Source organism: Ranitomeya variabilis, chromosome 3, assembly GCF_051348905.1.
Source record: "Ranitomeya variabilis isolate aRanVar5 chromosome 3, aRanVar5.hap1, whole genome shotgun sequence".
Taxonomy (NCBI): Eukaryota; Metazoa; Chordata; class Amphibia; order Anura; family Dendrobatidae; genus Ranitomeya; species Ranitomeya variabilis.
In genome coordinates this window covers 104,828,170-104,853,855 of record NC_135234.1, presented here as the reverse complement: position 1 = coordinate 104,853,855, position 25,686 = coordinate 104,828,170, and the positions used below count along the sequence as shown (strand labels likewise).

Below are 25,686 nucleotides of genomic sequence, written 5' to 3'. Positions count from 1 at the left end.
AGCCATTTTCAGATCTTTCCAGAGATGCTCAAGTGGGTCTAGGTCAGGGCTGTGGCTGGGCCAGTCAAGAATAGTCACAGCGTTGTTCTAAAGCCATTCCTTTGTTATTTTAGCTTTGTGCTTAGGGTCATTGTCTTGTTGGAAGGTGAACCATCAGCCAAGTCTGAGGTCCAGAGCACTCTGGAAGAGGTTTTCCTCCAGAATATCTCTGTACTTGGCCGCATTCATGTTTCCTTCAATGACAACCAGTCATCCTGTCCCTGCAGCTGAAAAACACCCCCATAGCATGATGCTGCCACCACCATGTTTCACTGTTGGGATTGTATTGAGCAGGTGATGAGCAGTGCCTGGTTTTCTCCACACATACCGCTTAGAATTATCACCAAAAAGGTCTCTCTTTGTCTCATCAGACCAGAGAATTGTATTTCTCATAGTCTGGGAGTCCTTCATGCATTTTTTAGCAAACTATGCGGGCTTTCATATGTCTTGCACTGAGGAGAGGCTTCCGTCGGGCCACTCTGCCATAAAGGCCCGACTGGTGGAGGGCTTCAGTGATAGTTGACTTTGTGGAACTTTCTTCCTACTGCATCTCTGGAGCTTGGCCACAGTGATCTTGGAGTTCTTCTTTACCTCTCTCACCAAGGCTTTTCTCCCACGACTGCTCAGTTTGGCTTGACGACCAGGTCTAGGAAGACTTCTGTGGTCCCAAACTTCTTCCATTTAACGATTATGGAGGCCACTGTGCTCTTAGGAACCTTCAGTACTGCAGAAATTCTGTTGTAACCTTGACCAGATCTGTGCCTTGCCACAATTCTGTCTCTGAGCTCCTTGGCCAGTTCCTTTGACCTCATGATTCTCATTTGGTCTGACATGCACTGTGAGGTCTTATATAGACAGGTGTGCGCCTTTCCAAATCAAGTCCTATCAGTTTAATTAAACACAGCTGGACTCCAATGAAGGAATGGAACCATCTCAAGGAGGATCACAAGGAAATGGACAGCATGTGACTTAAATATGAGTGTCTGAGCAAAGGGTCTGAATACTTATGACCATGTGATAAAAAAGAAAAACTGAAATATTAAACTTGCAAAAATTTCTACATTTCTGTTTTATTTCAGTCAAGATGGGGTGCAGAGTGTACATTAATGTGAAAAAATGAACTTTTTTTTAATCTACTGTGACAAAACACTCCGGGATCGCCTTTGCTGGGGTCAAAGGTCACGTGGTTTGTGCATTGAACTCTGAGGCGACAGCAGGTTTCCAAGTTGACTGACCTCAGGTCAGGTTTATTAAAGTGAAAGCAAATACAGAAAACAAAACATAAAAATAAATCCTAGCCTGTCCGGCGCTAACTAAACAAATACGTTGCTATCTAACAACTGGGGGGGGCTTCTCCCTCCCAGCTAACATTACACAGATCATGAGCACAGCTCTCACTCACGTTTGTCTCACACAGACGGGCATTCTGTGTGCCCCAGGCTGACACCTGAAACCTCCAGCTGGTCAGCCTTTATTCCTGCACTTATTAACCCCTCGGTATCCTGAAGATACTGAGCGGCCTAATTCACATAGGACAAATACCTGGGCGAGATATACCTGCCCCCGACTACCAGACCGACATGACTCTTACATATCCTCCCCCCCTGCTCAGACCACTCAGGTCGAGCAAGAATACTCTCGAAACAGTGTACTCGGGACAGGGCATCAGCGTTCCCCATCTGCACCCCGGGGCGGTGCTCCACCGTGAAAGAGTAAGCCTGCAGGGCAAGGAACCACCGGGTTACCCGACTATTACGGTCCTTGTGGAGATGCATCCACTTGAGAGGGGCATGGTCCGTGACCAGCCTAAACTTCCTACCTGCCAGGTAATATTTGAGGGAGTCGAGAGCCCATTTGATGGCTAGGCACTCTTTTTCAATCACGGCATACCTCTGCTCATGTACATTCAGTTTCCGACTGAGGTAGAGGACCGGGTGTTCGACTCCGTCCCTTACCTGGGAAAGTACAGCTCCGACACCAGTATCAGAAGCATCAGTTTGCACCACAAACTCGCTGCTGAAATCAGGAGTCACTAGTACGGGCTGAGAGCACAAAGCCCGTTTCAGACTGTGGAAGGCCTCTTCAGCCGCTGAGGTCCATTTTACCATGATGGAATCCCTCCCTTTGGTAAGATCCGTCAAGGGGGTAGCCATGGCCGCAAAGTTGGGTATGAACCGGCGATAATAGCTGGCAATGCCCAGGAAAGCTTGAACTTGTTTCTTGTTCACTGGTTGCGGCCAGCCCTGAATTGCCTGTATTTTGTCGATCTGGGGTTTAACCACTCCTCTGCCAATCACGTAGCCCAAGTATCGGGCTTCTTCAAGGCCGATGTGACATTTCTTGGGGTTCGCCGTTAAGCCTGCGTCTCTCAGGTCATCAATCACCGCCTGTACCTTCCGGAGGTGAGCTTCCCAGTCCACGCTGTAAATTATGATGTCGTCTAGGTAGGCAGAAGCGTACTGCCTGTGGGGCCTCAAGACTCGATCCATCAATCTCTGGAACGTTGCTGGGGCTCCGTGAAGTCCAAACGGCATGTAGATATACTGAAACAGCCCTTCCGGTGTAGCAAATGCCGTCTTCTCTTTGGCCGCCTCGGCCAGAGGGATCTGCCAGTACCCCTTTGTTAGATCCAGGGTCGTAATGTATCGGGCTTTACCAAGCCGATCGATCAACTCATCGACCCGGGGCATAGGGTAGGCATCAAATTTAGAAACCGCATTCAGTTTCCTAAAGTCATTGCAAAACCGTATAGAGCCATCCGGCTTAGGTATCAACACGATTGGACTGGACCAGGCGCTGTGCGACTCTTCAATGACTCCTAAGTCCAACATTGCCTTCACCTCCCGGGAGACGGCTTCACGGCGTGCTTCCGGAATCCGGTACGGCTTCACATGAACTGTGACACCAGGCTCTGTGACAATCTCATGTTTCACTAGCCTAGTCTGGCCAGGTTTTTCCGAGAAAAACTGTTGGTTCTGTAACAAAAACTGCTTAACCTCAGATTTTTGTCGTTCAGAGAGAGTCTCGGCAATCTGCACCTCCGGTACGGTAGGTGAGCAAACCGGACGGGGCAGATCCGCTGTTAGGGCAGCGTGATCTTTCCAGGGTTTTATCAGATTCACATGATAAATCTGTCCTGGTTTTCTCTTACCAGGCTGGTGCACTTTATAGTTCACTTCTCCAACTCGTTCCATGACCTCAAAGGGGCCCTGCCATTTCGCCAGAAATTTACTATCCACCGTAGGGATTAGGATCAACACCCTATCCCCGGGTGCAAACGTACGGACCTTGGCGCCTCTATCATAACTTAGCCTCTGGGCTCCCTGGGCCTGTAACATATGTTCCCTAACAATGGGCATGACAGCAGCAAAACGGTCCTGCATTTGCGTTACATGGTCTATCACCGTTTTAAAGGGAGTGACTTGACCTTCCCAGGTTTCTTTTGCGACGTCGGGCGTATAATAGCTCGAAAGGCGAGAACCCTGTGGAAGACTGGGGAACTTCCCTAATGGCAAACAGCAAATAGGGTAACAAGTAATCCCAGTTCTTCCCATCTTTGTCTATCGCCTTCCGGAGCATCTGTTTTAAGGTTTTATTGAACCGCTCAACCAACCCATCTGTTTGAGGGTGATAGACAGATGTACGCAATGGATCTATTTGTAAGAGTCTGCAGAGCTCCTTCATTACCCTCGACATAAAGGGAGTCCCCTGGTCGGTGAGTATCTGTTTTGGAATTCCTACCCGACTAAACACTTGCACCAATTCTTTGGCGATCGTTTTGGTAGCAGTGTTACACAAAGGGATGGCTTCCGGGTAGCGAGTGGCATAGTCCATGATGACGAGGATATGTTGGTGCCCACGTGCGGCCCGGGAAGGGGCCCAACCAAATCCATCCCAATTCTCTCAAAAGGGACCCCAATGATAGGGAGAGGTACCAAAGGGCTACAGTACCGAGGTTTAGGTGCCGAGATTTGGCACTCTGGACAGGACTCACAATAGTTACGCACATCATTGTGTATTCCAGGCCACACAAAACAATGCAATATTCTTTCTGTGGTTTTTTGTAACCCCAGATGTCCCCCCATTATATGTCCGTGGGCCAGGTCCAGTACCTTCCGCCGATAAGGTTTGGGTACCACTAACTGCTGCACAGTGTCTTCCCCTTTTTTTTCTACCTGGTAGAGTAAATAATTTTCAAGAACCATGTACGGGTACGCTAGCCTAGTGTCAGGTTCTAGGGGTACGCTATCTATCATTTTTACATTTTTCCTAGCCTGAGTCAGGGTAGGATCTTTCATTTGTTCGCTGCGGAAGTCATCCAACTGGACTCCCAAATCTGGTAGGCAGGGTGCGGGATGGCTGTCTGCCTCCGCCTCTCGCTGAGTTTCCTCAGTTTCCTCAGTTTCCCCCGCCAGAACTGAGAAGGGGTACTGAAGGTTAGATTCACTAATCTCCCCAGCAGCATCTTCCTGTGGGGTCTCCTCCAGGAGCTCGGGACCTCCAGGTAGCATGGGAGAAGATTCACGGTCACAGCTACCGTGAAGGAGCAACTGATTCTTCCACAACTGCCAGAAAAGAGGAAAATCCCTGCCCAAGATTATATCCTGTAACAATGCGGGAACGAGTCCCACTTTGTGTTGCACAGACCCATAGGGAGTGGAGATACATATGACCGCTGTAGGATATGAGCAGGTGTCACCATGCACACACGTTACAGAAAACTTGTCAGACGGACCAGTTGGACGTGCTATCAGACTGGCTTTCACTAGAGTCACCACACTTCCAGAGTCTAGTAATGCCACAACATTTTTCCCATCTACAGACAATTCACACAGATGTTTTACTGTATCATTTTGACCCGCATTCACACTTACTAGCCGTGTAACCAAAGACATGCGTTTCTTAGAGTCCGTAACGTCGCACTGCATGGGTTCAGTGGTAACAGGACAGTTCGCAGAAACATGGCCCTTCTCATGGCAACGGAAACACCTAACAAGCCCCCTATTGAAACCAGAGTCCGACACCCTTGATCTCGGGGTGCGAGCAGTCCCGTGTTCCTCCCCCACAGTTTTTGGCAATTTTCCTTCCCCCACAGTCCCTGGAACAGTCTTACCGGTTCCACGAGGAGGAGGTACAGTTCGGGTAGTAGCGGTATCATCAGGAAGTCCTTCCGCCATGGAATAACGCTCCACCAGGTCCACCAGTTGATCCGCTGTCGCGGGATTTCCTTGGCTCACCCACTTTTTCAGCGCCGGTGGTAGTACTCTCAGGTACTTGTCCAGAACGACCCGCTGGATTATCTCCGGAGTTGTCAGTACCTCGGGTTGCAGCCATTTCTTTATCAAGTAGATCAGGTCGAACATCTGCGATCGCGGCGGTTTATCTTGCTGATAGGTCCACTGATGTACCCTCTGTGCACGGACAGCCGTCGTCACACCCAGCCGGGCCAGGACCTCAGCTTTCAGCCTCTCAAAGTCCTGAGCAACTTCCGGGTCCAAGTCATGGTAAGCTTTTTGGGCCTCACCGGAGAGAAACGGAGCAATTAGATCGGCCCATCGTTCCTTCGGCCACTTCTCTCTCAACGCTGTCCGCTCAAACGTTGTCAGGTACGCCTCGACGTCATCTTCTGCGGTCAGCTTTTGCCAGTATCGACTCACATGGATCCTCCTGGACTCTGCTTCTGGGTCAACCTCAGGCATGCTCACCAAGCGTTGCGCCACCTGTTGGAGAAGCTGGCGGTCTGCAGCCGTCATGTCCAGTAACTCCTTCAGCTGTGCGGCCATCAAGCGATTAGCTTCCTGCTGTGCCGCAGTGGCCTTTACTAGAGCTTTCACCACGTCTTCCATACTGTCGCCTGTGCCACGCGTTGCCCGCATTCTCCACCACAATGTGACAAAACACTCCGGGATCGCCTTTGCTGGGGTCAAAGGTCACGTGGTTTGTGCATTGAACTCTGAGGCGACAGCAGGTTTCCAAGTTGACTGACCTCAGGTCAGGTTTATTAAAGTGAAAGCAAATACAGAAAACAAAACATAAAAATAAATCCTAGCCTGTCCGGCGCTAACTAAACAAATACGTTGCTATCTAACAACTGGGGGGGCTTCTCCCTCCCAGCTAACATTACACAGATCATGAGCACAGCTCTCACTCACGTTTGTCTCACACAGAGAGGCATTCTGTGTGCCCCAGGCTGACACCTGAAACCTCCAGCTGGTCAGCCTTTATTCCTGCACTTATTAACCCCTCGGTATCCTGAAGATACTGAGCGGCCTAATTCACATAGGACAAATACCTGGGCGAGATATACCTGCCCCCGACTACCAGACCGACATGACTCTTACACTACCAAATGGCTGCAATGAAACAATGAGTGAAAATTGTAAAGGGGCTGAATACTTTTTGTACCCACTGTACGATCAGCACATAAAGAAAAGAGGACATATACACACAACCCCCCCCCCCCCCCCCACACACACACACAGAAATGAAAAATTAAAAACAAGTACTTTCTATTAGAAACTCAAACCCAATCCCAAAATAAGGCTCCAGGGATAATGTTCACAGGACCCATACATGGGTAAATGGAGGTCATCTATATATATATAATCGTCTAAGGGGCACTTCCGTCTGTCTGTTTGTTTGTCTGTCACGGAAATCCCACGCAGCTGATTGGTCGCGGCCAGCAGGCCACGACCAATCAGCGGCGGGCACAATCCGGCCGCGAATTCGCCCCTTCCTACTCTCTGTCAGTGCCCCCTCCACACTCCGCTCCAGTCAGCGCTCACACAGGGTTAATGGCTGCTCTACACCGCGTTATTCCGTGGTGTAACGCAGTCGGTTAACGCTGCTATTAACCCTGTGTGACCAACTTTTTACTATAGGCAGCATCAATAGCAAAAAGATCTAATGTTAAAAATAATAAACAAAATAAAAAATCATTATATACTCACCTTCCGTCGCCTTTCCCGCTGCTCCTCGCGACACTCCGGTCCATGCATTGCGGACCTTGCGAGATGATGACACAGCGGTCTCCCGAGACCGCTACGTCATCATCTCGCGAGACCGCAATGCCTTCTTGGGACCGGAGCGTCGCGAGGAGCATCGGTAAACGCCTGGGCTGGATCCGGGGGCCGACGGAAGGTGAGTATATAACTATTTTTTATTTTAATTCTTTATATGGTGCCCACATTGCTATATACTACGTGGGCTGTGTTAGAAACTATGTGGGCTGTGTTATATACTGCGTGGGCTGTGTTATACACTACGTCTCTGTGCTATATACTATGTGGCTGTGGTATATATTATGTGGCTGTGCAATAAACTACGTGGCTATGCAATATATTACGTGGCTGTACAATATATTACGTGGCTGTGCAATTTCCAAGTGGGCTGTGTTATATACTGCATGGGCTGTTATATACTACGTCTCTGTGCTATATACTACATTGGCTGTGGTATATATTACGTGGCTGGGCAATATACTACATCGCTGTGCTCTATACTACGTGGCCTGTGTTATATACTGCATGGGCTGTGTTATATACAACGTGGTTGTGCAATATATTACGTGGCTGTGCAATATACGATGAGGCTGTGCAATATATTACGTGGCTGGGCAATATACTACGTGTCTGTGCTATATACTACTGGGGCTGTGCTATATACTACTGGGGCTGTGCTATATACTATGTGGCTGGGCAATATACTACGTGGGACGTATGCTACTTGGCTGTGCTATATTTCTCTGCTGTATCTGTGCATCATGAATCGTGGTATGTGTTAAAGAGGGGGGCCCTCAAAAACCTGGAGCAGACCCTGACTTCACTGATTGGTCACGCCCGGCCGCGAACAATCAGCGACAGGCGCAGGCCGGCCACGAATTGGCGTGGAATTTGAACCACGCTTTGCTCATTGGTCGCGCCCGGCCGGTCGAATCCTGTGTATAAATTGCATTATTGTGAAAACTTTATAAATAAACTACATACATATTCTAGAATACCCGATGCATTAGAATCGGGCCACCATCTAGTAATACTATAAGGCCGGTTTCAAACGTCCTGATATTTCCAGTACCGGAGAAATCAGTGTCTGTTTGTCCGTGTGTGTACTACGTGCGGCACACGTGTGGCAACCATGTGCCACATCAGTACCACATGGACGGTCGCCAGGGAAGTAGCGTTATTGTAAGTGCTGTTCCCCAGCGGCTGGTGCTGAACGTGGCAGTCATCCCTGAATGAATGAGAAGCAGCGGGCACAAGCTCAGTAACTAGCGTTGACGTCATTGAATCTGTGCTCGCTGCCGGCATGAACTCCTGCGACCTCAGGACCGTGGGAGAATGAAAGTAATGAGGTCACGGCAGTTCAAGCTCTGCCACAGTGACCTCATCACATGCATTCTCCCACGGTCCTGAGGTCACAGGAGTTCATGTGGCAGCGAGCACAGACGCAGTGACGTCACCGCTAGTTACTGAGCCTGCGCCCGCTGTGTATCATTCATTCCCCAGTAGTTTACAGCTGAGCACCGCTCTCAGTTGTAAACGGCCTATCCCCTAGATATGGATTATGGCGTGGGACTGACTGAACGCCAGACAGGTATATTGTTGGTTTATTATTTTTATTTATTTATTTATTTTTTTTACAGGAGATCGAGGGCGTCGCTTGGATTACCAGTACAATAAAGATGGGAAAACTGTGTGGTGTATGATTTCATTACAATACTTTATTCTTACTGTGTGGTGTTTATTAAACCATTTACAAACTATTGGATTAGTAATGGAGAGGTGTCTCATTGACACCTCTCCGTTACTAAGCCAGGCTTAATGTCACCTTACAATAGGAAGGGGACATTAAACCCCCATTACCCCACTTGCCACCGCTACAGGGCAAGTGGGAAGAACCCGGCAAAGCTTCAGAATTGGCGCATCTAATAGATGCGCCTTTTCTGGGCAGCTGCGGGCTGCTGTTTTTTAGGTTGGGGGCCCATACTCATGGCCCCTTACCATCTTGAGAAGAGCAGCCTGCACCTGTGAATTTTGCTGGGTTGGTTTAAAAACATAGGGGACCCCACGTTGGGTTTTTCACTCATTCATTCTCCCCTGCTCTCAGGCAGAGCAGGGGAGAATGGATGAAAGCGGCGTTCAGCACCAGCCCCCGGGGAACAGAGGCTTACAGTAGCGCTACTTCGCCGGCGGCCATCTGTGCACACACGGAGGACAGTGTGCACTGTTCTCAGTGTGCATGTGTGTGGCATGTTTTGCGGCCCGTGTGTCTGGGTGAAAACGGACATGTCTGCGTGTTTTGTACATGGACACACGGTCCGTGAAAACATTCATTTGAATGGGTCTATGTGTGTCAGTGTCTCCGGTACGTGAGAAAACGGTCGCCACACGTACTGAAGACACTGATGTGCGAAACCGGCCTAAGAAATACAAAAGATGACAAACGTGCAATCACTACTATAATCAGTGATACATAAAAACTAACACAGGCGACAGTGCACATCAATGATAGACATGAGATAAATACAAAACAGCAGGAACAATAGATAAATAGCAATTTAGTGATGATATGTCACATAGTCATCCACTGACACCAGCTCCCGAAATCATCATGTGTACATGAGAAAAAAGTCTACATGCGTCACAAATGGTGACTTCCTCTGGGTACTTTTCCTAAATTGGGTTAATGCCTTATATATTATGTCTGTATACACATCAATTAGCTGCATGCATAGGTCACATGGCATCTGGAAGTGTTCAGACAGACTAAAAATGGCGCACAATGAGAAAAACGTTCTTAAAACAATTTAGTATGGATCGCCCTATACAAATCTGGCCATAGGTATAGTATGGGATTAACTAGTGCAATGATATCTAAGGACTAGTGATGAGGTGTTATCCGAGCATGCTCGGGTGCTAACCGAGTGTCTTTGCCATGCTTGAAAAATATGTTAGAGCCCCCACAGCTGCATGTCTCACGGCTATTATACAGTCGCAACACATGCAGGGATTCCCTGTTTGATAGGCAATCCCTGCAACTGTTGCGGCTGTCAAACAGCCGTGAGACATGAAACCGCTGGGACTCGAACATACAATTTGAGCACGCTCGGATAACAGCTTCTCTGAGCATGTTTGCTCATCACTAGTAAGGACATCACAAAGAAAAGAGGTCAAATCCGCCCTCGCCTAAATTGGGGGCTGCATTACCAAATGATCACATGATTTAGTAAGCTTCCAGCATCATGATTACAATATATCAGAAATATCTTGCATGCGCTACACATGTTCCTCCACTGCTTCAAAACAGTCATGGTGACTGTACATGTGATGCGCTTACAAGCTCTTTCATAGCTGGTCTATAAGCTCTGCACTGATGCTGGCCGGGATCGCTGGAGCGCACTGCTAGCCTCAGTCCTCCTGAACTTCTGATGCATCTGAGGCCGAATATATCAGCATTGGGAGTGTAAAGTTCGGACCAACAATGTGACGTTGCTGTTGGCCTGAACGGTCAGTCAATCTGGTAAGCCCACAAGACACACCGCAAACAAAAAGGTTGAGGAACGGTGCGCTCCTGAAGAGGAAGACAAACTGGAATACAGAAGATTACAATGGAATTTCACTTTAATCATGCAGGAGCGATAGCGACAACGATGCCGATCGCTGCAGCGTCGCTGTTTGATCGCTGGAGAGCTGTCACACAGACCGCTCTCCAGCGACCAACTATGCCGAGGTCCCTGGGTAACCAGGGTAAACATCGGGTTACTAAGCGCAGGGCCGCGCTTAGTAACCCGATGTTTACCCTGGTTACCAGCGTAAAAGTAAAAAAAACAAACAGTACATACTCACCTGCGCGTCCCCCAGCTTCTGCTTCCTTACACTGACTGAGCTCCGGCCCTAACAGCACAGTGGTGACGTCACCGCTGTGCTTTCACTTTCACTTTAGGGCCGGGCTCAGTCAGAGCAGGAAGCAGACGGCAGGGGACGCGCAGGTGAGCATGTACTGTTTGTTTTTTTTACTTTTACGCTGGTAACCAGGGTAAACATCGGGTTACTAAGCGCGGCCCTGCGCTTAGTAACCCGATGTTTACCCTGGTTACCAGTGTAAAACATCGCTGGTATCGTTGCTTTTGGTGTCAAACAACGATACACGGCGATCGGACGACCAAATAAAGTTCTGGACTTTATTCAGCGACCAGCGACATCACAGCAGGATCCTGATCGCTGCTGCGTGTCAAACTAAACGATATCGCTAGCGAGGACGCTGCAACGTCACGGATCGCTAGCGATATCGTTTAGTGTGACGGTACCTTATCAATAAATCATGGGGACAGCAGACTGTACAGAAGCTTTACTAAAGGTACCGTCACACTAAACGATATCGCTAGCGATCCGTGACGTTGCAGCGTCCTCGCTAGCGATATCGTTTAGTTTGACACGCAGCAGCGATCAGGATCCTGCTGTGATGTCGCTGGTCGCTGAATAAAGTCCAGAACTTTATTTGGTCGTCCGATCGCCGTGTATCGTTGTGTTTGACACCAAAAGCAACGATACCAGCGATGTTTTACACTGGTAACCAGGGTAAACATCGGGTTACTAAGCGCAGGGCCGCGCTTAGTAACCCGATGTTTACCCTGGTTACCAGCGTAAAAGTAAAAAAAACAAACAGTACATGCTCACCTGCGCGTCCCCTGCAGTCCGCTTCCTGCTCTGACTGAGATCCGGCCCTAAAGTGAAAGTGAAAGCACAGCGGTGACGTCACCACTGTGCTGTTAGGGCCGGAGCTCAGTCAGTGTAAGGAAGCAGAAGCTGGGGGACGCGCAGGTGAGTATGTACTGTTTGTTTTTTTTACTTTTACGCTGGTAACCAGGGTAAACATCGGGTTACTAAGCGCGGCCCTGCGCTTAGTAACCCGATGTTTACCCTGGTTACCCAGGGACCTCGGCATAGTTGGTCGCTGGAGAGCGGTCTGTGTGACAGCTCTCCAGCGATCAAACAGCGACGCTGCAGCGATCGGCATCGTTGTCGCTATCGCTGCAGCGTCGCTTAATGTGACGGTACCTTAAGGCGTTGTAGGCATGCAATCAGCTGTGGTATGGCGCCATCGTATGGCACTGTAGTACTGAGGAACTGTAACTAGAAAGCAGCACTGCAATTAGTGATATATTACCGCTATGTACCCTACCCAGAGTTGCACGGAGCCCGTGTACACCCTATATCAGCACTTTACCTGCACATTGGTTTTATCACTTTTCTTCTTTTACTACAAATGTGCCTGACTTGAAATAACACATTTCTCTGTAATGTAGAAGTATTCAACCTGTGGCTCAATAACATTTATGGAACCAAACAAGCGAGCACACCCCATGGAAAGAGGAAGAGAGGCGTAGGTGGGCTACTTGGATGTACAAACCTATTCCGGCAACCACCACGTCAGCAGGAAGTTGGATTCCATTTCTCAATATGACCTCTTTTACCTGTTAATGAAAAATGAGCTGGTTTCAGGTTCAGAGACCCGGCACAATATACTAATACTGTAATACGAGATTACTCATGCCTAGCACATACTGTATGCTTTGTTCACAGCCAACAGCTCTAGGCACAGTCGCTTCACTCAAGGATTTCCTGAATTTAATACTTATCAGTCTCATGGGAATCAACTTTTCTTCACTGCCATTCCGCTATCTGTGATCCATTATTATTTAGTGTTGAAATGATGAAAGCACTGTCCATTCTATATTTGCTCTGGTTGGAACTGAACCCCAAGTCATTGTCATACACTAAATCACCATAGAGATCTTTTAACTACAGTATGGTTTCTTAAAGGGAAATTTTAGCTTAAAATATTGTGAGGCAGTGCCCAGTTATCCAGAGTTGTCTCTAACAGTAATAATCCCAGATGGATACACCTAGAATCTTATCTTTTACGACCTTACTCACTATCTGGCTTGCTATGGACCACGGAAAAACTTCCGCGTAACATCTCCGTTACTACTCCCTTTTCTGCTCATTCACTAATTTTATGGAGGAAAGAGATTCAAGCATGGGTTGCAATCCAAATATTCTCTACTTACTTCTATATTCCACAACCCAATGTTTATACCGGGACTAGACCCCCCACTCTTTTCATGGTGGTTCTTGAGAGGCATCACTACACTGAAACATCTCTGCTCCTCATTCAGTGTACTATTATCTAGACAAGAATTCCTCCAGAAACACGAACCACCGATCAGAGAAGCCTGGCGTATAAACCAAGTTTTCCATTTTGCCAAACAAGTTCTACCCCTCAAAACCCCATTCTCTATGACTAGATTTGAGCACAAGTGTTGTTATGACCCTATGGGGAGAGGAATTATATCTCTGATATATTCTACTATTAATATACCACAAACAGAGGGAAAACTAAAATATATGCAACAATGGGAGGAAGATCTGGGGATAACTATGCCCATGAAAGCATGGCATACGTGCTGTGATACATTATCAAAAGGCAGCCACCAGGTCTCCCTGGCAGAAATGTCAATCAGGGTCCTCCATAGAACGTACCTTGTTCCGACAAAAATTCATGCAATTTATCCGCTCGTATCCGATAATTGCTTCAGAGGTTGCAACACCCCTGGTGACATGAAGCACATATGGTGGAGTTGCCCAGTGGTTGTAACTCTATGGCAGGGGATTAAGTTGATAGTGGAACAAATTTTTGGTAAGACAATTCATCTAGACCCCACGTTTTTTGTTTTTTTTTATTGGGGGCCAAATACCGTGGATTCTCAAACAAAAACTCCACAAGTTGGTGACTTTTATTTGTATATCGCAGCTAAATGGAAAACCCCGTCGCTTTCTAATTCTGCAGTCAGAGATAAGGTAAATACGATTTTATTATATGAGCGTATTCAAGCGACTAGAAACGACGAGTGGAATGCCTTCTTCCAGATTTGGGACCCTTGGTTGGATCTCGAACCTAACGCTTCACTGACTCAAGCTCTCACGCTTTCCCCGTAACAAGTTACTCACACAAAGAAAGGTGTTAACCTCGAATACTACTCTCTTCAAAGAATAGAATGAACTCTTCTGTTGGCATACCCTTGACTCTTTGATAGACATATGGTCCTAAATCTTATGTAACTTTGCATGTAGATGTTAGCTATGATGTTGACTTACCCGTCCGATGACTAGGATGTATAATTCTGTTTCTTAGAAAAACGTATGCCGACTGTTCTTTAGAAAATAATTGTGCTTCCTACCCTGTTGTCTTTATCCCTTGTATGTGATGTCTTTGTAGTCTTATATGTCCATCTCTGTATTTCCCTGACAGTTAAGTCCTCCATGTAACTCTTGTTGTATTTCTCAATCATATAAGTTTCATTCTTTGCTATATGGGGGACGATATATGTCATGTTACGTAAAAAACTTTCAATAAAACAATTTTGAAACTAAAATATTGTGAGGCAGTGACCGGTGTTATATGCGAGGGTCACTATGTGTCCCCCAGGATGTGCAAAGAAGCATATGAAGGCCGTGGGAGTGCATTGTAGTCACAGGTATAGCTGTGGTTGCATTGCAGAATAAAAGTGAGTGTTGGCTTTGGGCACGCTATTTGCTCAAGACAGATTTAGGAAAACCTGTCATGGGCTTTTATTTTTTAAACAGACTACAGGATGGTAGTGGGGTGGTCCATTTCCTTCCCAGGCAAAGTTTTCCACGTGGCCTACAGCCACAGGTTATTGTAAAAACCCTTGCAGCAGAGGGTTGGGTGTGTCAGTTTTGGTCTTGCAAGCAAACAGAGCAGTCGGCTCTGCAGAGCACTACCTGTGTGAAGCAACACAGGGCCAAGTGGAACCAAACAGCCTAGCACCCTCAGCGTACACGGCGGTGCAGTCGCCCACGGCGATCACGGATTATCTTTGTTTTCCTGGCTGCGATCCGGAGGATCTGAGTTATGTTCTGTTTGTGAGTACGCTGAATATTAAAAGAGACTTTACTCTGACTTTTCCTGGTCACTGCCTCATCATTGCACAGTGTGGATACCACTGCACTACAATATCTATTATTTACTCATTGGATGGGTGCTAAATGTTACATTAGTGGGGTACGACTTGGAGGAATACAGTATAACCGATTGCTAGAAAGCGGAATCCCGTGAATGGAGTTGCATTTGAGCATACCCCAGCCCCATTACCCATATGTTCCATTTATTTAAAGCTCTGACAGTGACAACTACATTGAAGTCAATAAATAGTCCAAAATGCTTGTACTCAACTACCTGAACCCCAGCAATACTATCTCCTGACACGTCTCTAAAATACTTTAAAGGGGTTTTCCACAACACTGCAATCGATGACCTATACATATAAGAGTGCATCAATATCAGATTGGTGGGGGCTGACAACCAGCACCCCCAATAATTGGCTGTTAGCAGCACATGGACGTAGTCAGTGTGACTACACGGAATACAACCTCTCTGTCACGTGGCTTACTGACTGCTTTCGATCATTAAAGAACAGCTCTATTAATTTGAATTGGAGCTGATCTGCAGTTCCCAAGGGCGGCCACAAATCAGTGTGGCAGAGGGTGGGGCCAGTTGTCGGCTCTCCACACTTGTGACTTAGGCCGGGGTCACACTTGCGAGTGTAATGCGAGAAACTCGCGCGAGTCTCTCGCATCAATACCCGGCACTGCCGCCGGCACTCGGGACCGGAGCGTTCAGCTGCACAGAAATACATGAAGCTGCACGCTCCAGTCCCGAGTGTCGGCAGCAGTGCCGGGTATTGATGCGCAAGTTTCTCGCATTGCTCTTGCAAGTGTGACCCTGGCCTAATGCTGAGAATAGGCCACCAATATCATTGCAGTGGAAAACCTATTTATCAATATAACTGTGCAGTCTTTATGGACATTGGATGATCCTCAATAAAACTTAGACTTAACTTCCTCACTTGGGTGAATATGTAGGAAATGTAAACTGCATGTGTTATTTTTGTGCATTTGAAGTCACAAACATATTTTTTTTAAAAAGCTTGTAAGTGGCAAAACGTCAAAAACAACTCCTATATACAATAAAGCTTACAATAACACCAAAATACTAGCATACAGCTTGGTAGGGAGGAGGACACATCTAGTACTCCTACCTGTCCGTCACTTCCCCGGATGTCTCTGGCCTCTGTTCTCATGTAAAAATTTACTCCACGCTCCTTCAGCAGCTGTAATAGAAAAAACTAATGTGTTAGGTGAAGTAAAATGTAGCGTGTTTTACTGGATGGTGAGGGATAGTTTTAAGAAGTTTGTATTAAGCAACACAATTTTTCAGGTGACCACTGAATATTTGACCACAGCAGGGAAATTACTAAGTCCTCATTCGTGACACGTCTGTGTTTCATATCAGTGTTCTATCTGGTTTTAGGATACACTCTGGGGGCCATGGCCTATGGTGCATGCGGTGAGTGCAAGTCTCCGGAGAACTCCCACTGTAGTCATCCTGTTTGACACATACTGAGGAGCAATTTCGGAGATAAAAGACTTCTACCCAGTGACTGGAGGTTCATGAAGGTGTTTCTTCTGGGCTGCGGTGGTAAAAATGACCCGTAGCAGAAAGATCAGCAGAGATGACGGACTGCGCCATCAGACACCCAAGATGGTAGTAGGGTAGGTTCATACTGTTTGAGGGAGGGAAGCCTATCTGCTGCACAAACCTGCTGAAGTTTGGATAAAACATCTGGAATGGGGGCCTTTGACATGGTTAGTTGCATTTATTCCCTACTTCACATGTCCGTTTATTTCTGGTAAAAGAAAAAAAAAAAAATACCGGAGATGAGTGTCCATGTGTATAAAACTTGTGGCATAAGTGTGGCAACTGCGTGCCGCATCAGTACCACACAGACAGGCGCCAGGGAAGAAGCGCTACAGTAAGCACTGTTCCCCGGCGCCGGCAATCAGTGCGAACAGGGGAGAATGATGAGAGTTGTATTCAAGTGATCACAATGACAGCAGGCAGCGGCCGCCACCTACTCTATAAATAAATAAATAAATAAATAAATAAATGAAAAACCCGGCGAGGGTTCCCCTCTATTTTCTATAACTAGGTAGGAAAAACTCACAGCTTGGGGCTGCAGCCCTCAGCTGTCAACTTCAGCAAGGATAGTTATCAAGAATAGAGGGGTCCCCAAGCTGTTTATTTAAATTATTTAAATAAATAATTTAAATAAATGTCGAGGGGTCCCCCCATTTTTGGCAACCAGCTTTGCTAAAGCTCACAGCTGGGGGTTGCTGTTCTCAGATTGGTATGGGGCCACTGATACAGGCCCCCAGCCAAAAAAATAGCAGCCCGCAGCTCCCCAGAAAAAGCACATCTATTAGATGCACCAATTCTGGTGCTTTGCCCGGCTCTTCCCACTTGCCCTGTAGCAGTGGCAAGTGGGGTTTATATTTTTGGGTTGATGTCCCCTTTGTATTGTCCGGTAACATGAAGCCCACGGCCTAGTAATGAAGAGGCGTCTATAAGACACCTATACATTACTAATCCTATAGTTACATGGTAAATAAGACACAGCCAGAATAAAGTATTTTATTAGAAATAAAACAAAGCACAGTTTTCCAGTTTTATTTAAAAATAATAAACAGTTATACTCACCTAATGTCTAATTCCACAAAAGCCCTCATCTCTTGTAATAAAACTAAAATAAAAAAAACAACAATATCCCTCACCTGTTCGTCGTTCTGTCCCACGCCGTAATCCATGTCTGGGGGATAAAGAGTTATCAACCTGGACAGTGCCAAGATGAGACCGTCCAGGCTGAGAACCACTGGTGAATGAGCTGCTGCGAGCACAGCATCATTGACCAGCAGTGACATCATCGAGGTTACCGCTGGTCAGAGAAGCTGTCTTCCCAGCAGGGCTGAACTGCGGTGACCTCAGCACCGTGGGAAAAAGTCAGTGATGAGGTCACTGCAGATTAAGCTCAGTGTCTTCACAGCAGATCACCGTGAAAAATTCTCACGGTGATCTGCTGTGAAGACACTGACCTTGAACTCGGATGGTATCCATAGTACTGAGTGCTGTCTGTTTTTACTCTATAATGATAAAAAATGGTCAGTTTTTTTCTCATTGGGATGCAGGATACCAGCTTTGGGGATTTAGAGACCAGTATGTAAAGTAGAATACTGGGCTGTTTGTTATTTTTCCATGCAGGATCTTTTTAAAACCATAACTTTGTCCATGAAATGTAGCTTTCTGAAAAAACTTGTTTTATGGAGTTCAATGTAAGTAGTATAAATATGCACTCATCCTGCTGCTGGTAGTCAGAATATCATCATTTATCTCCATGACTGTTTAAGATGAAGCAGAGGATTTGTAGTTGTGCAACAGGAAAGAAGCTCAACTCTTCAGGGCCTGTTCAGACGCGCGTACTACACAGACTGGTGCTGTTTGAGTTGAAATCTGACATCACACTGACCAATGTTATACAATAGAGCTGTCTAGATGGCCAATTTTCCCACAGTCCAAGTATCCATTTGAAAAAAAAAAACAACTGCAGCATGCACTATCCTGTTCCATATTTCGGATGAGACTAGCCTATTCAAGTCTACAGGTGCCCCCCCCCCCCCAAAAAAAAAAAAAAAATCACATTCGTATACGATTCTTATTGATACATTGCTGTTATTAACATAGGAAGATCTATGTGATTACATACATTTTAAACTGCTAGTTTATAAATAAGGATCCCATATTAATATCACACGGATGTAAAAAATGGACACCGATAAAAGTGTCCAATTTTTTGGGATGAAAATCAGATCGTCTGAACTCGGCCTTCGAAATATGGAATTAAATCCGCATACTCTTAATAACTTTACACCTACCAATTTAAATTAAACCCCCTCCCCCCCCCCCCCCCCCAAAAAAAAAAAAATGTTTTCCTTTTTAAGCCACATACAGGATACCTATTATTTCCAGTGCAAGAAGTGTTCACTACTTTGGATCTTTCCCTTATAAAAGGTCCCTTTTGAGTAGCATGGAAACTCAAAATAATACCAAGACCCCAGCAATGTCCTATTGAAGAGAATAGGAGCTGAGCCGCAGCTCTTGGCCATGGCCACAACACAGTGAACAGAGCCATGCTGTTTACTGTATAGTTCGCAGCTGATTAATGGGGTACCATGTGTAAGACCCCCATATTCTAAGAATAGCTGATCATAGGTCAGCAATATTTTGCGTCCTGAAAACCATCTTAATATAATTTTTTCCTGCTTTGTTATACATTGCTTTTCCTTACATATCCACTTTCAGAGACACTGGCCCTTTAATGTACTCAAGGAAAAAGATCATGTCAAATGCTGATTTAATTAGAAGCAGAATTCTCATGCATGTCAAATATGAGGGAGACTCCCTGGATTTCCTGCTATTCGCCAAGTTCTCTTTTTTTGAGTTCAGAAATGTTAGAGATCGGTTCTCGTCCACTGTTTATTACAGAACATATGTGCACAGATGAGCACGGCTTGCAATGCTGGGTGACGAGGACACAGCGAACAGCCACAGAATAAAGGAAGAACACCGCGGTGTGACCTGATTCTTACACCATGTCATGTTTCATGGTGGAAAATGACAGTAAAAAAACAAGTATGGTTCCCAAGAATAACAGAAAATCATCTATTGTTATATATCAGATGACTTCACTATTACCATAGAAGACTTGTGTTGTGGAAGCTCTATTGTACCAACTTAAATGACTGGTCAAGGAACTGGATCTGCTTTTTTTTTCCAGAAACATCGCCACATCTGATAATGTCTGGTATTGCAGCTTACACTCATTCACTAGTATTTGAATCTGCGGCAACACCAAGTGCAGACCTAGGACAGATGTAGTGCAGTTTCTGGAAAGAAAAACAGATCCTTTTGGTTCCCGTGGACAACTATTTAGGGCAGAAACATAGATGCCGTTATTGATGCACTTTTTTGAGCCAGGAGGGGACGTCCATGCTTGTGAGTCCGCACAGTGAGCGCTGTCAGGATTCTACGGTGCCTATGCCAGAAGCAGGCGGGCTCGTGAGTGAGAGTATGAGATGTGTATACATGCGGTCACATGCCGACTAGACGTGAGCGGCCTTGCTCAATATAAGTGAATTGAGCAAGGTCGGACATGTGTAGTCGAAATGTGGTTGAAGTCTAAGGTAATGGCCACAAGCTCTCAATGCCAGTCTATGGGATCAACGAACTAGCTCCCATAGACTTACATTGAGGTGTGACTCCCGGCTATCCCAGGAAACACTGGAGCAATGTAGCAGGTCACAACTTACAGAAGACCGGCAATAGTGGCGTTGATAAAAGATGAAGACGGCAGCTGATAAGTATATTACTAGGTGCAGGGAACATAGATTAATTGCACCACTCCAGCAGTAACATAAAAAAAAAAATCTAGACAGCCATATAACACAGCCAAGTGCTATCCGATGTTTTCTTAATCCTCTTAATGATGCTAGATTTACTGTAAAAATCCATTCCAGAATGGCTGTGTGATCCTTCATGAAAGGTTAGCTGACTTTACCCCACCTACCAGGACTGACATCTCCTCAGAGTTCATCCAGATGCTGTACGAGCGGAGACTAAACTTACTCGACTCATGAGCTCACACTATACCTGGATTTTCAAAGTAAATACATCAGCCTCATTGGGTCTAAAAGGTCTATTTAACAATATATACAGTTTATATAGTAAAACCTGGTGACAGACTCACTTCATTTAGTCTAGTGGTGGCGTGAGCACTGGTCCAAACAAGGGACAGTGGTGGATGAGAAAGCTGGTGTCAAGACCAGAAGACATTGGAAACCTAATTTTTTGGAAGTCATAGGGGGTCTTAGGGATTGTATCATAATTGATCACACTGTTATGGCATGCTAACCATTGTAATATAATAGTTAGTAGTATCATTATAACAGTTTGGTTGAACATCGTTCTTCAACCACTTGTATAACATTTTCCGCTAAAACAAGTCTCTTATGAAAAATTCTATTCCGTTCGCATAGCAGTGGCCATCCAGGTTCCCCGATCAATATACACTGGTATATCTGTTTTCTGCATCACTTGCCATTTACGATCATAGAGCCGGGAGACGATTACAGTGCAGGCACTGCTGGCGTCCATATGGCGTCACTTGCAGAAAGTTATTACAGAGAAACAGCAGATTAGATTTTTCCACTTCAGGTTGCACTCACACATAGCAGTCCCCATACAGCCACCAAAAGCGATGAAGTCTTTCCTGCACAATCTCTCAATTTCACAGGAAAGAAGCAGTTTCAAATTCAAAACTGCGCTGCCATTACGATCAGTGTGAACACAGCGTAAGGTCAGAGACACATTAGCAATTTTAGGAGCCAATGTCCCCTGTAAGACAATTAAAATAATAAACAACCATATTCCTCACCTGTCCGCTGAGAAGATAATAATCCATTTGTCCCGTGACGGGTCTAGCTCTGCTACATCTAGATGGCAGGCTGCGTTGTTACATGATGTGACTATGCAGCCTGCCATCCAGTAGAGACAATGAGCAGAGTCTTCTACCGCTGCTCAGTGTCTCGCGGTGAACTGCTATGACCAGGCATCACCGGCTCATGGTGCCGTCAGAAAAGTCCTGGGAGGTCACGCCAATGAACTCAGTTCAACTCACTGACGTCAGCGCGTGTAGGAAGAGTTATAATAGCGCTCGTGCTGACGTCAGTTAGGTGAAGTGAGTTCTTTGGCTGTGAACTTCCAGGACCTTCTGACGGCACCGCGAGCAGGAGGACTTTCTCACACTCACGGTGAGGTCAGCCAAGCTATAGAAGTTCACCGCGAGGCACTGAGCAGCACTAGCAGATGCTGCTCAGTGTCTCTGCTGGATGGCAGGCTGTATAGTCGAATCATGCAACAATGCAGCCTGGCAGCTACATGTATCAGAGTTAGACTCAACTTGGGACAAATGGATTATTACTTTCTCAGCAGACAGTTAAGGAATATTGTTGTTTGTTAATTTAATTCTCTTGCAGGGGACAATGGCGTCACTGGAATGGGCGATGACGTGAGTATGGTTTAATTATGATTTATTAAAAGAGTCTGTGTCATTTCATTTACAGGACTTTATTCTGGGTATGTGTTTCTTATACAATATGCCTATGGGGTTAGTAGTGGGCGCTTTTTAGAGATGCCTCTGCATTAGTAACCTCTGGGCTTGATGTCACCTGACAATACAAAGGTGACATCGACTCCCCCCAACTATCACCCCACTTGCCACTGCACCATGGCTTCCCAAGTGGGAAGAGCGAGGCTAGGTGCCAGATTTGGCGCATCTTATGAATGTGTCATTTCTGTTGGCAGCTGAGAGCTGATGTTTTTAGTCTCAGAGAAGGCCAGTATTCATGGCCCCTTCATAGATTATTAATATCAGCCCACAGCTGTCTGCCTAGCCTTTGCTGGTCAATTATAGGGGGACCCTACGTAATTTTTTTGGGGTCCCCCATTTTAATAACCATTAAAGGCTAAGTATACAGCTTTGAGCTGATATGAATAGCATGGGAAGCTCCATGAGTATTACCCCCTTTCCAGGCTATAAACATCTGCCCCCAACTGTCCACTTTCCCTCTGCTGGTTATGACAATTATGAAGGCATTCATGCCATTTTTTTCAAAAAGAATTTATTTAGTAATAAAATACATAAACATTAAGCTGCACACGCACTGTGTTATGATCTGGTGGCCTAGGAGCAGCATGGGACGTACTCTGGAGAAAGTGGTATCTGTACTGACCGCGGACCCTGAACTTAACACCGCAACTAGAAGTAGCCGTGGGATGTACCTACTGATCCTAGACACCTCGACACAGCCGGAGGACTAATTAACCCTATAGATAGAAAAGGGAAAACGATCTCGCCTCAGAGAAAATTCCCAAAGGATAGGCAGCCCCCCACAAATATTGACTGTGAGAGGAGAGGAAAAAACATACACAGGCAGAAAACAGAAATTAGCAAAGGAGGCCAATCTAGCTAAATAGGAAAGATAGGACAGAGAACTATGCGGTCAGTATTAAAATGCTAGAAAATATCCACCACAGAAAATATAAAAACTCCACATCTAACTAAAGACATGGAGGGTATATCTGCCTCTCCAGAGATTCCAGCTTGACTGCATAAATCCTTACACAGATTAAGCTGGACAAGAAAAAACATGAAATGCACTGAACAATGAGGCCCACAAAATGTGGGCTGCAAAACAAGCAGGACTTTTCTTGGTGAAAAGACCAGGAAGCAGGAGAAACCATGAAGGGATGTGAATCCTCCAGAAACAATGAACAACTGGCACTGACTAAAGGGTGAGGCCAGACTAAATAGCCCAGTCCAGAGTGGACACACCTGATAACTGCTGTGAAGGACAGACAGCAGCACTACCACTTATAACCACCGGAGGGAGCCCAAGAACAGAATTCACAACAGCACTGTACTAATTATATATGTGACTGACATGTTTATTCTATTCTATCGGGTCTTGCTGTAATTTTACTGTACACGGAAGACAAATTGCCAGCTTTTCAAAGGACATCGGTGTGTAAAAATTGGACTGCACTCGCATGGTCCAAGTGCTGTACAATTTTTCTATCGCACCCATTGACTTATTGCCGAATGCGATCTGATTTCTGATTGCAATTGCAGCGTGCTGCGACTTTTTTCCAGTCCGATCATGAGCCGAACTTGGAAAAAAAAAAAAAAAAAAAAAAAATCGCAGATGAACACACAATGATAGAATAACTTTGGTCCGAATGCAATCTGATTTTTAATCAGACTGCATTCGTCTGATTTCATTGCAAGTGGGAATGAGCCCTACCAGACAAAGAAAGTTCTGCTTTACAGGTTTATTTTTAAAGGAAAAATGCCATTATAACTGTAAACTTTGGTACGATTCTAAATCTTCTTAGGTCTACTCAGAATTGTGATTCATGCCGCCACATTCTCCAGTGACTGGAATACTGACTAATCTCGAGGTGGAGTCTGATCTTTCCGGGTGAGATTAGCAGTTGCACGGTGGAGGAATGAGGAAAAAAAAATCAGAGGAACTAGCCAAATCTCTATGTATAACAAAGACTGTGACAGGTATGCATGACGTACAAATGGAGAGGGGGACAGGGAGGAGTGTGACGGGCATTACTTAGAGTTTGAAACCTTAGGATAAGAATAGACTAAATTTGGTTATTCCTGGAATAATAGTCAGACCCGGGCACTGCAACAGCTTAAAGGGAATCTGTCATCTAGTTTTTTCTACCTCATCTGAGAGCAGCATAATATAGAGAAACAGACCCTGATTCCAGTGATGTATCACTTAGATTAATGCTTCATGCAAAATCTCTCCTTATTACCTGTAGTGATCTAAGTGCTACATTGAGGCCTGGTGGGTACCTATGTGTCCGTATCCATAGATGTGTCTTATGTAATCCCCATTACACTAAAGATGTAACAACAGGTTTTCTTTTCCTTGTCATCATACAGCAACAGCACCAATGGGGATTCCATCTGTGCTACCGTTGTGGACTTAGGCCTCATTCTGACAAAACTCTTGAGAAACGCTCATATCTGTGATTTTACGGATAGAACTCGTACCTCTTATAGTCTATGGGGCCAGCCATATGTTTGTGTATCTTTGCAGACCAAGTTGTCAGCATAAAATCATGAAGACATTTCTAATTTTTATCCGACCTGATAAAACTCACTAATGCAAATGTGCGGTCCATGAAAAAGAAAATCAGACAGTACTCAGATGCCATTCATGTGCTGTCCATTTTTCACGGACTGAGAAGAAATTTGAGAATTCATCATCTATTTTTTTTTTGTCCACGAAAAACTGAAGAATCTCTGACCAAACTCTGATGGTAAAAAACTGACAGTGACCAAACTCTGCTAATGAAAAAACCACTGATGAAATGTGTTTTTTGTGCATGAGAAATATCACTGATGTGTGAATTAGCCCTAAAGGGAAGACAAGTCACGGTGAGAAGTGGAATACGTAAGTGATACTTATTACAATGTACACAGGTTTATTATGGCAGTGCCCTGAGCATGGCGGCCTGATCCTCTGGATACGGCTTTTGTTCCTTACCGTCTGTTTTAGTAAATACTTGTATCAAAATTACAATTCTGGAGCATCTGCTTCGTGCTTTTCCTTTGGGAATTATGATTCCTCGTATGTGTCTTCCTGATTAATACACAGATTTACAGTAAGAATAACAGAGGAATGGCGTTCTCCACAATGATCACATGTGGCACAGACGTTCTTCCTAAGGCTACTTTCACACATCCGTCGGTACGGGGCCGTCGCAAACCGTCGGCGGACGTTGTGCTAAATGTAGCACAACGTGGGCAGCGGATGCAGTTTTACAACGCATCCGCTGCCCCATTGTAATGTCCGGGGAGGAGGGGGTGGACCCAACGCACAAAAAAACGTTACATTGAACTTTTTTTGTGCGTCGCGGCCGCCAAAACACGACGCATCCGTTGCATGACGGATGCGACGTTTGGCCATACGTCGCAATGAGTCGCTAATGCAAGTCTATGGAGTAAAAACGCATCCTGCAGGCAACTTTGCAGGATGCGTTTTTTCTCCAAAACGACGCATTGCAACATATCCCTAAAGACGGAGGTGTGAA

The 25,686-nt window shown here is 45.7% G+C and overlaps 1 protein-coding gene across 3 annotated transcripts in view; it reads right to left on the bottom strand.

The window, feature by feature from the left end:
* Positions 1 to 25,686, bottom strand: part of LOC143815349 (apoptosis-inducing factor 3-like) — a 156,537-nt gene that overhangs the window by 54,688 nt on the left and 76,163 nt on the right. For all 3 annotated transcript variants that reach the window (XM_077294466.1, XM_077294468.1, XM_077294467.1), the window contains exons 12-13: positions 16,160 to 16,231; positions 12,448 to 12,511 (exon numbers count right to left, since the gene is read on the bottom strand). In XM_077294466.1, coding sequence (XP_077150581.1) covers positions 12,448 to 12,511; positions 16,160 to 16,231 — 136 coding nt within the window. The remainder of the gene's footprint in view (positions 1 to 12,447; positions 12,512 to 16,159; positions 16,232 to 25,686) is intronic.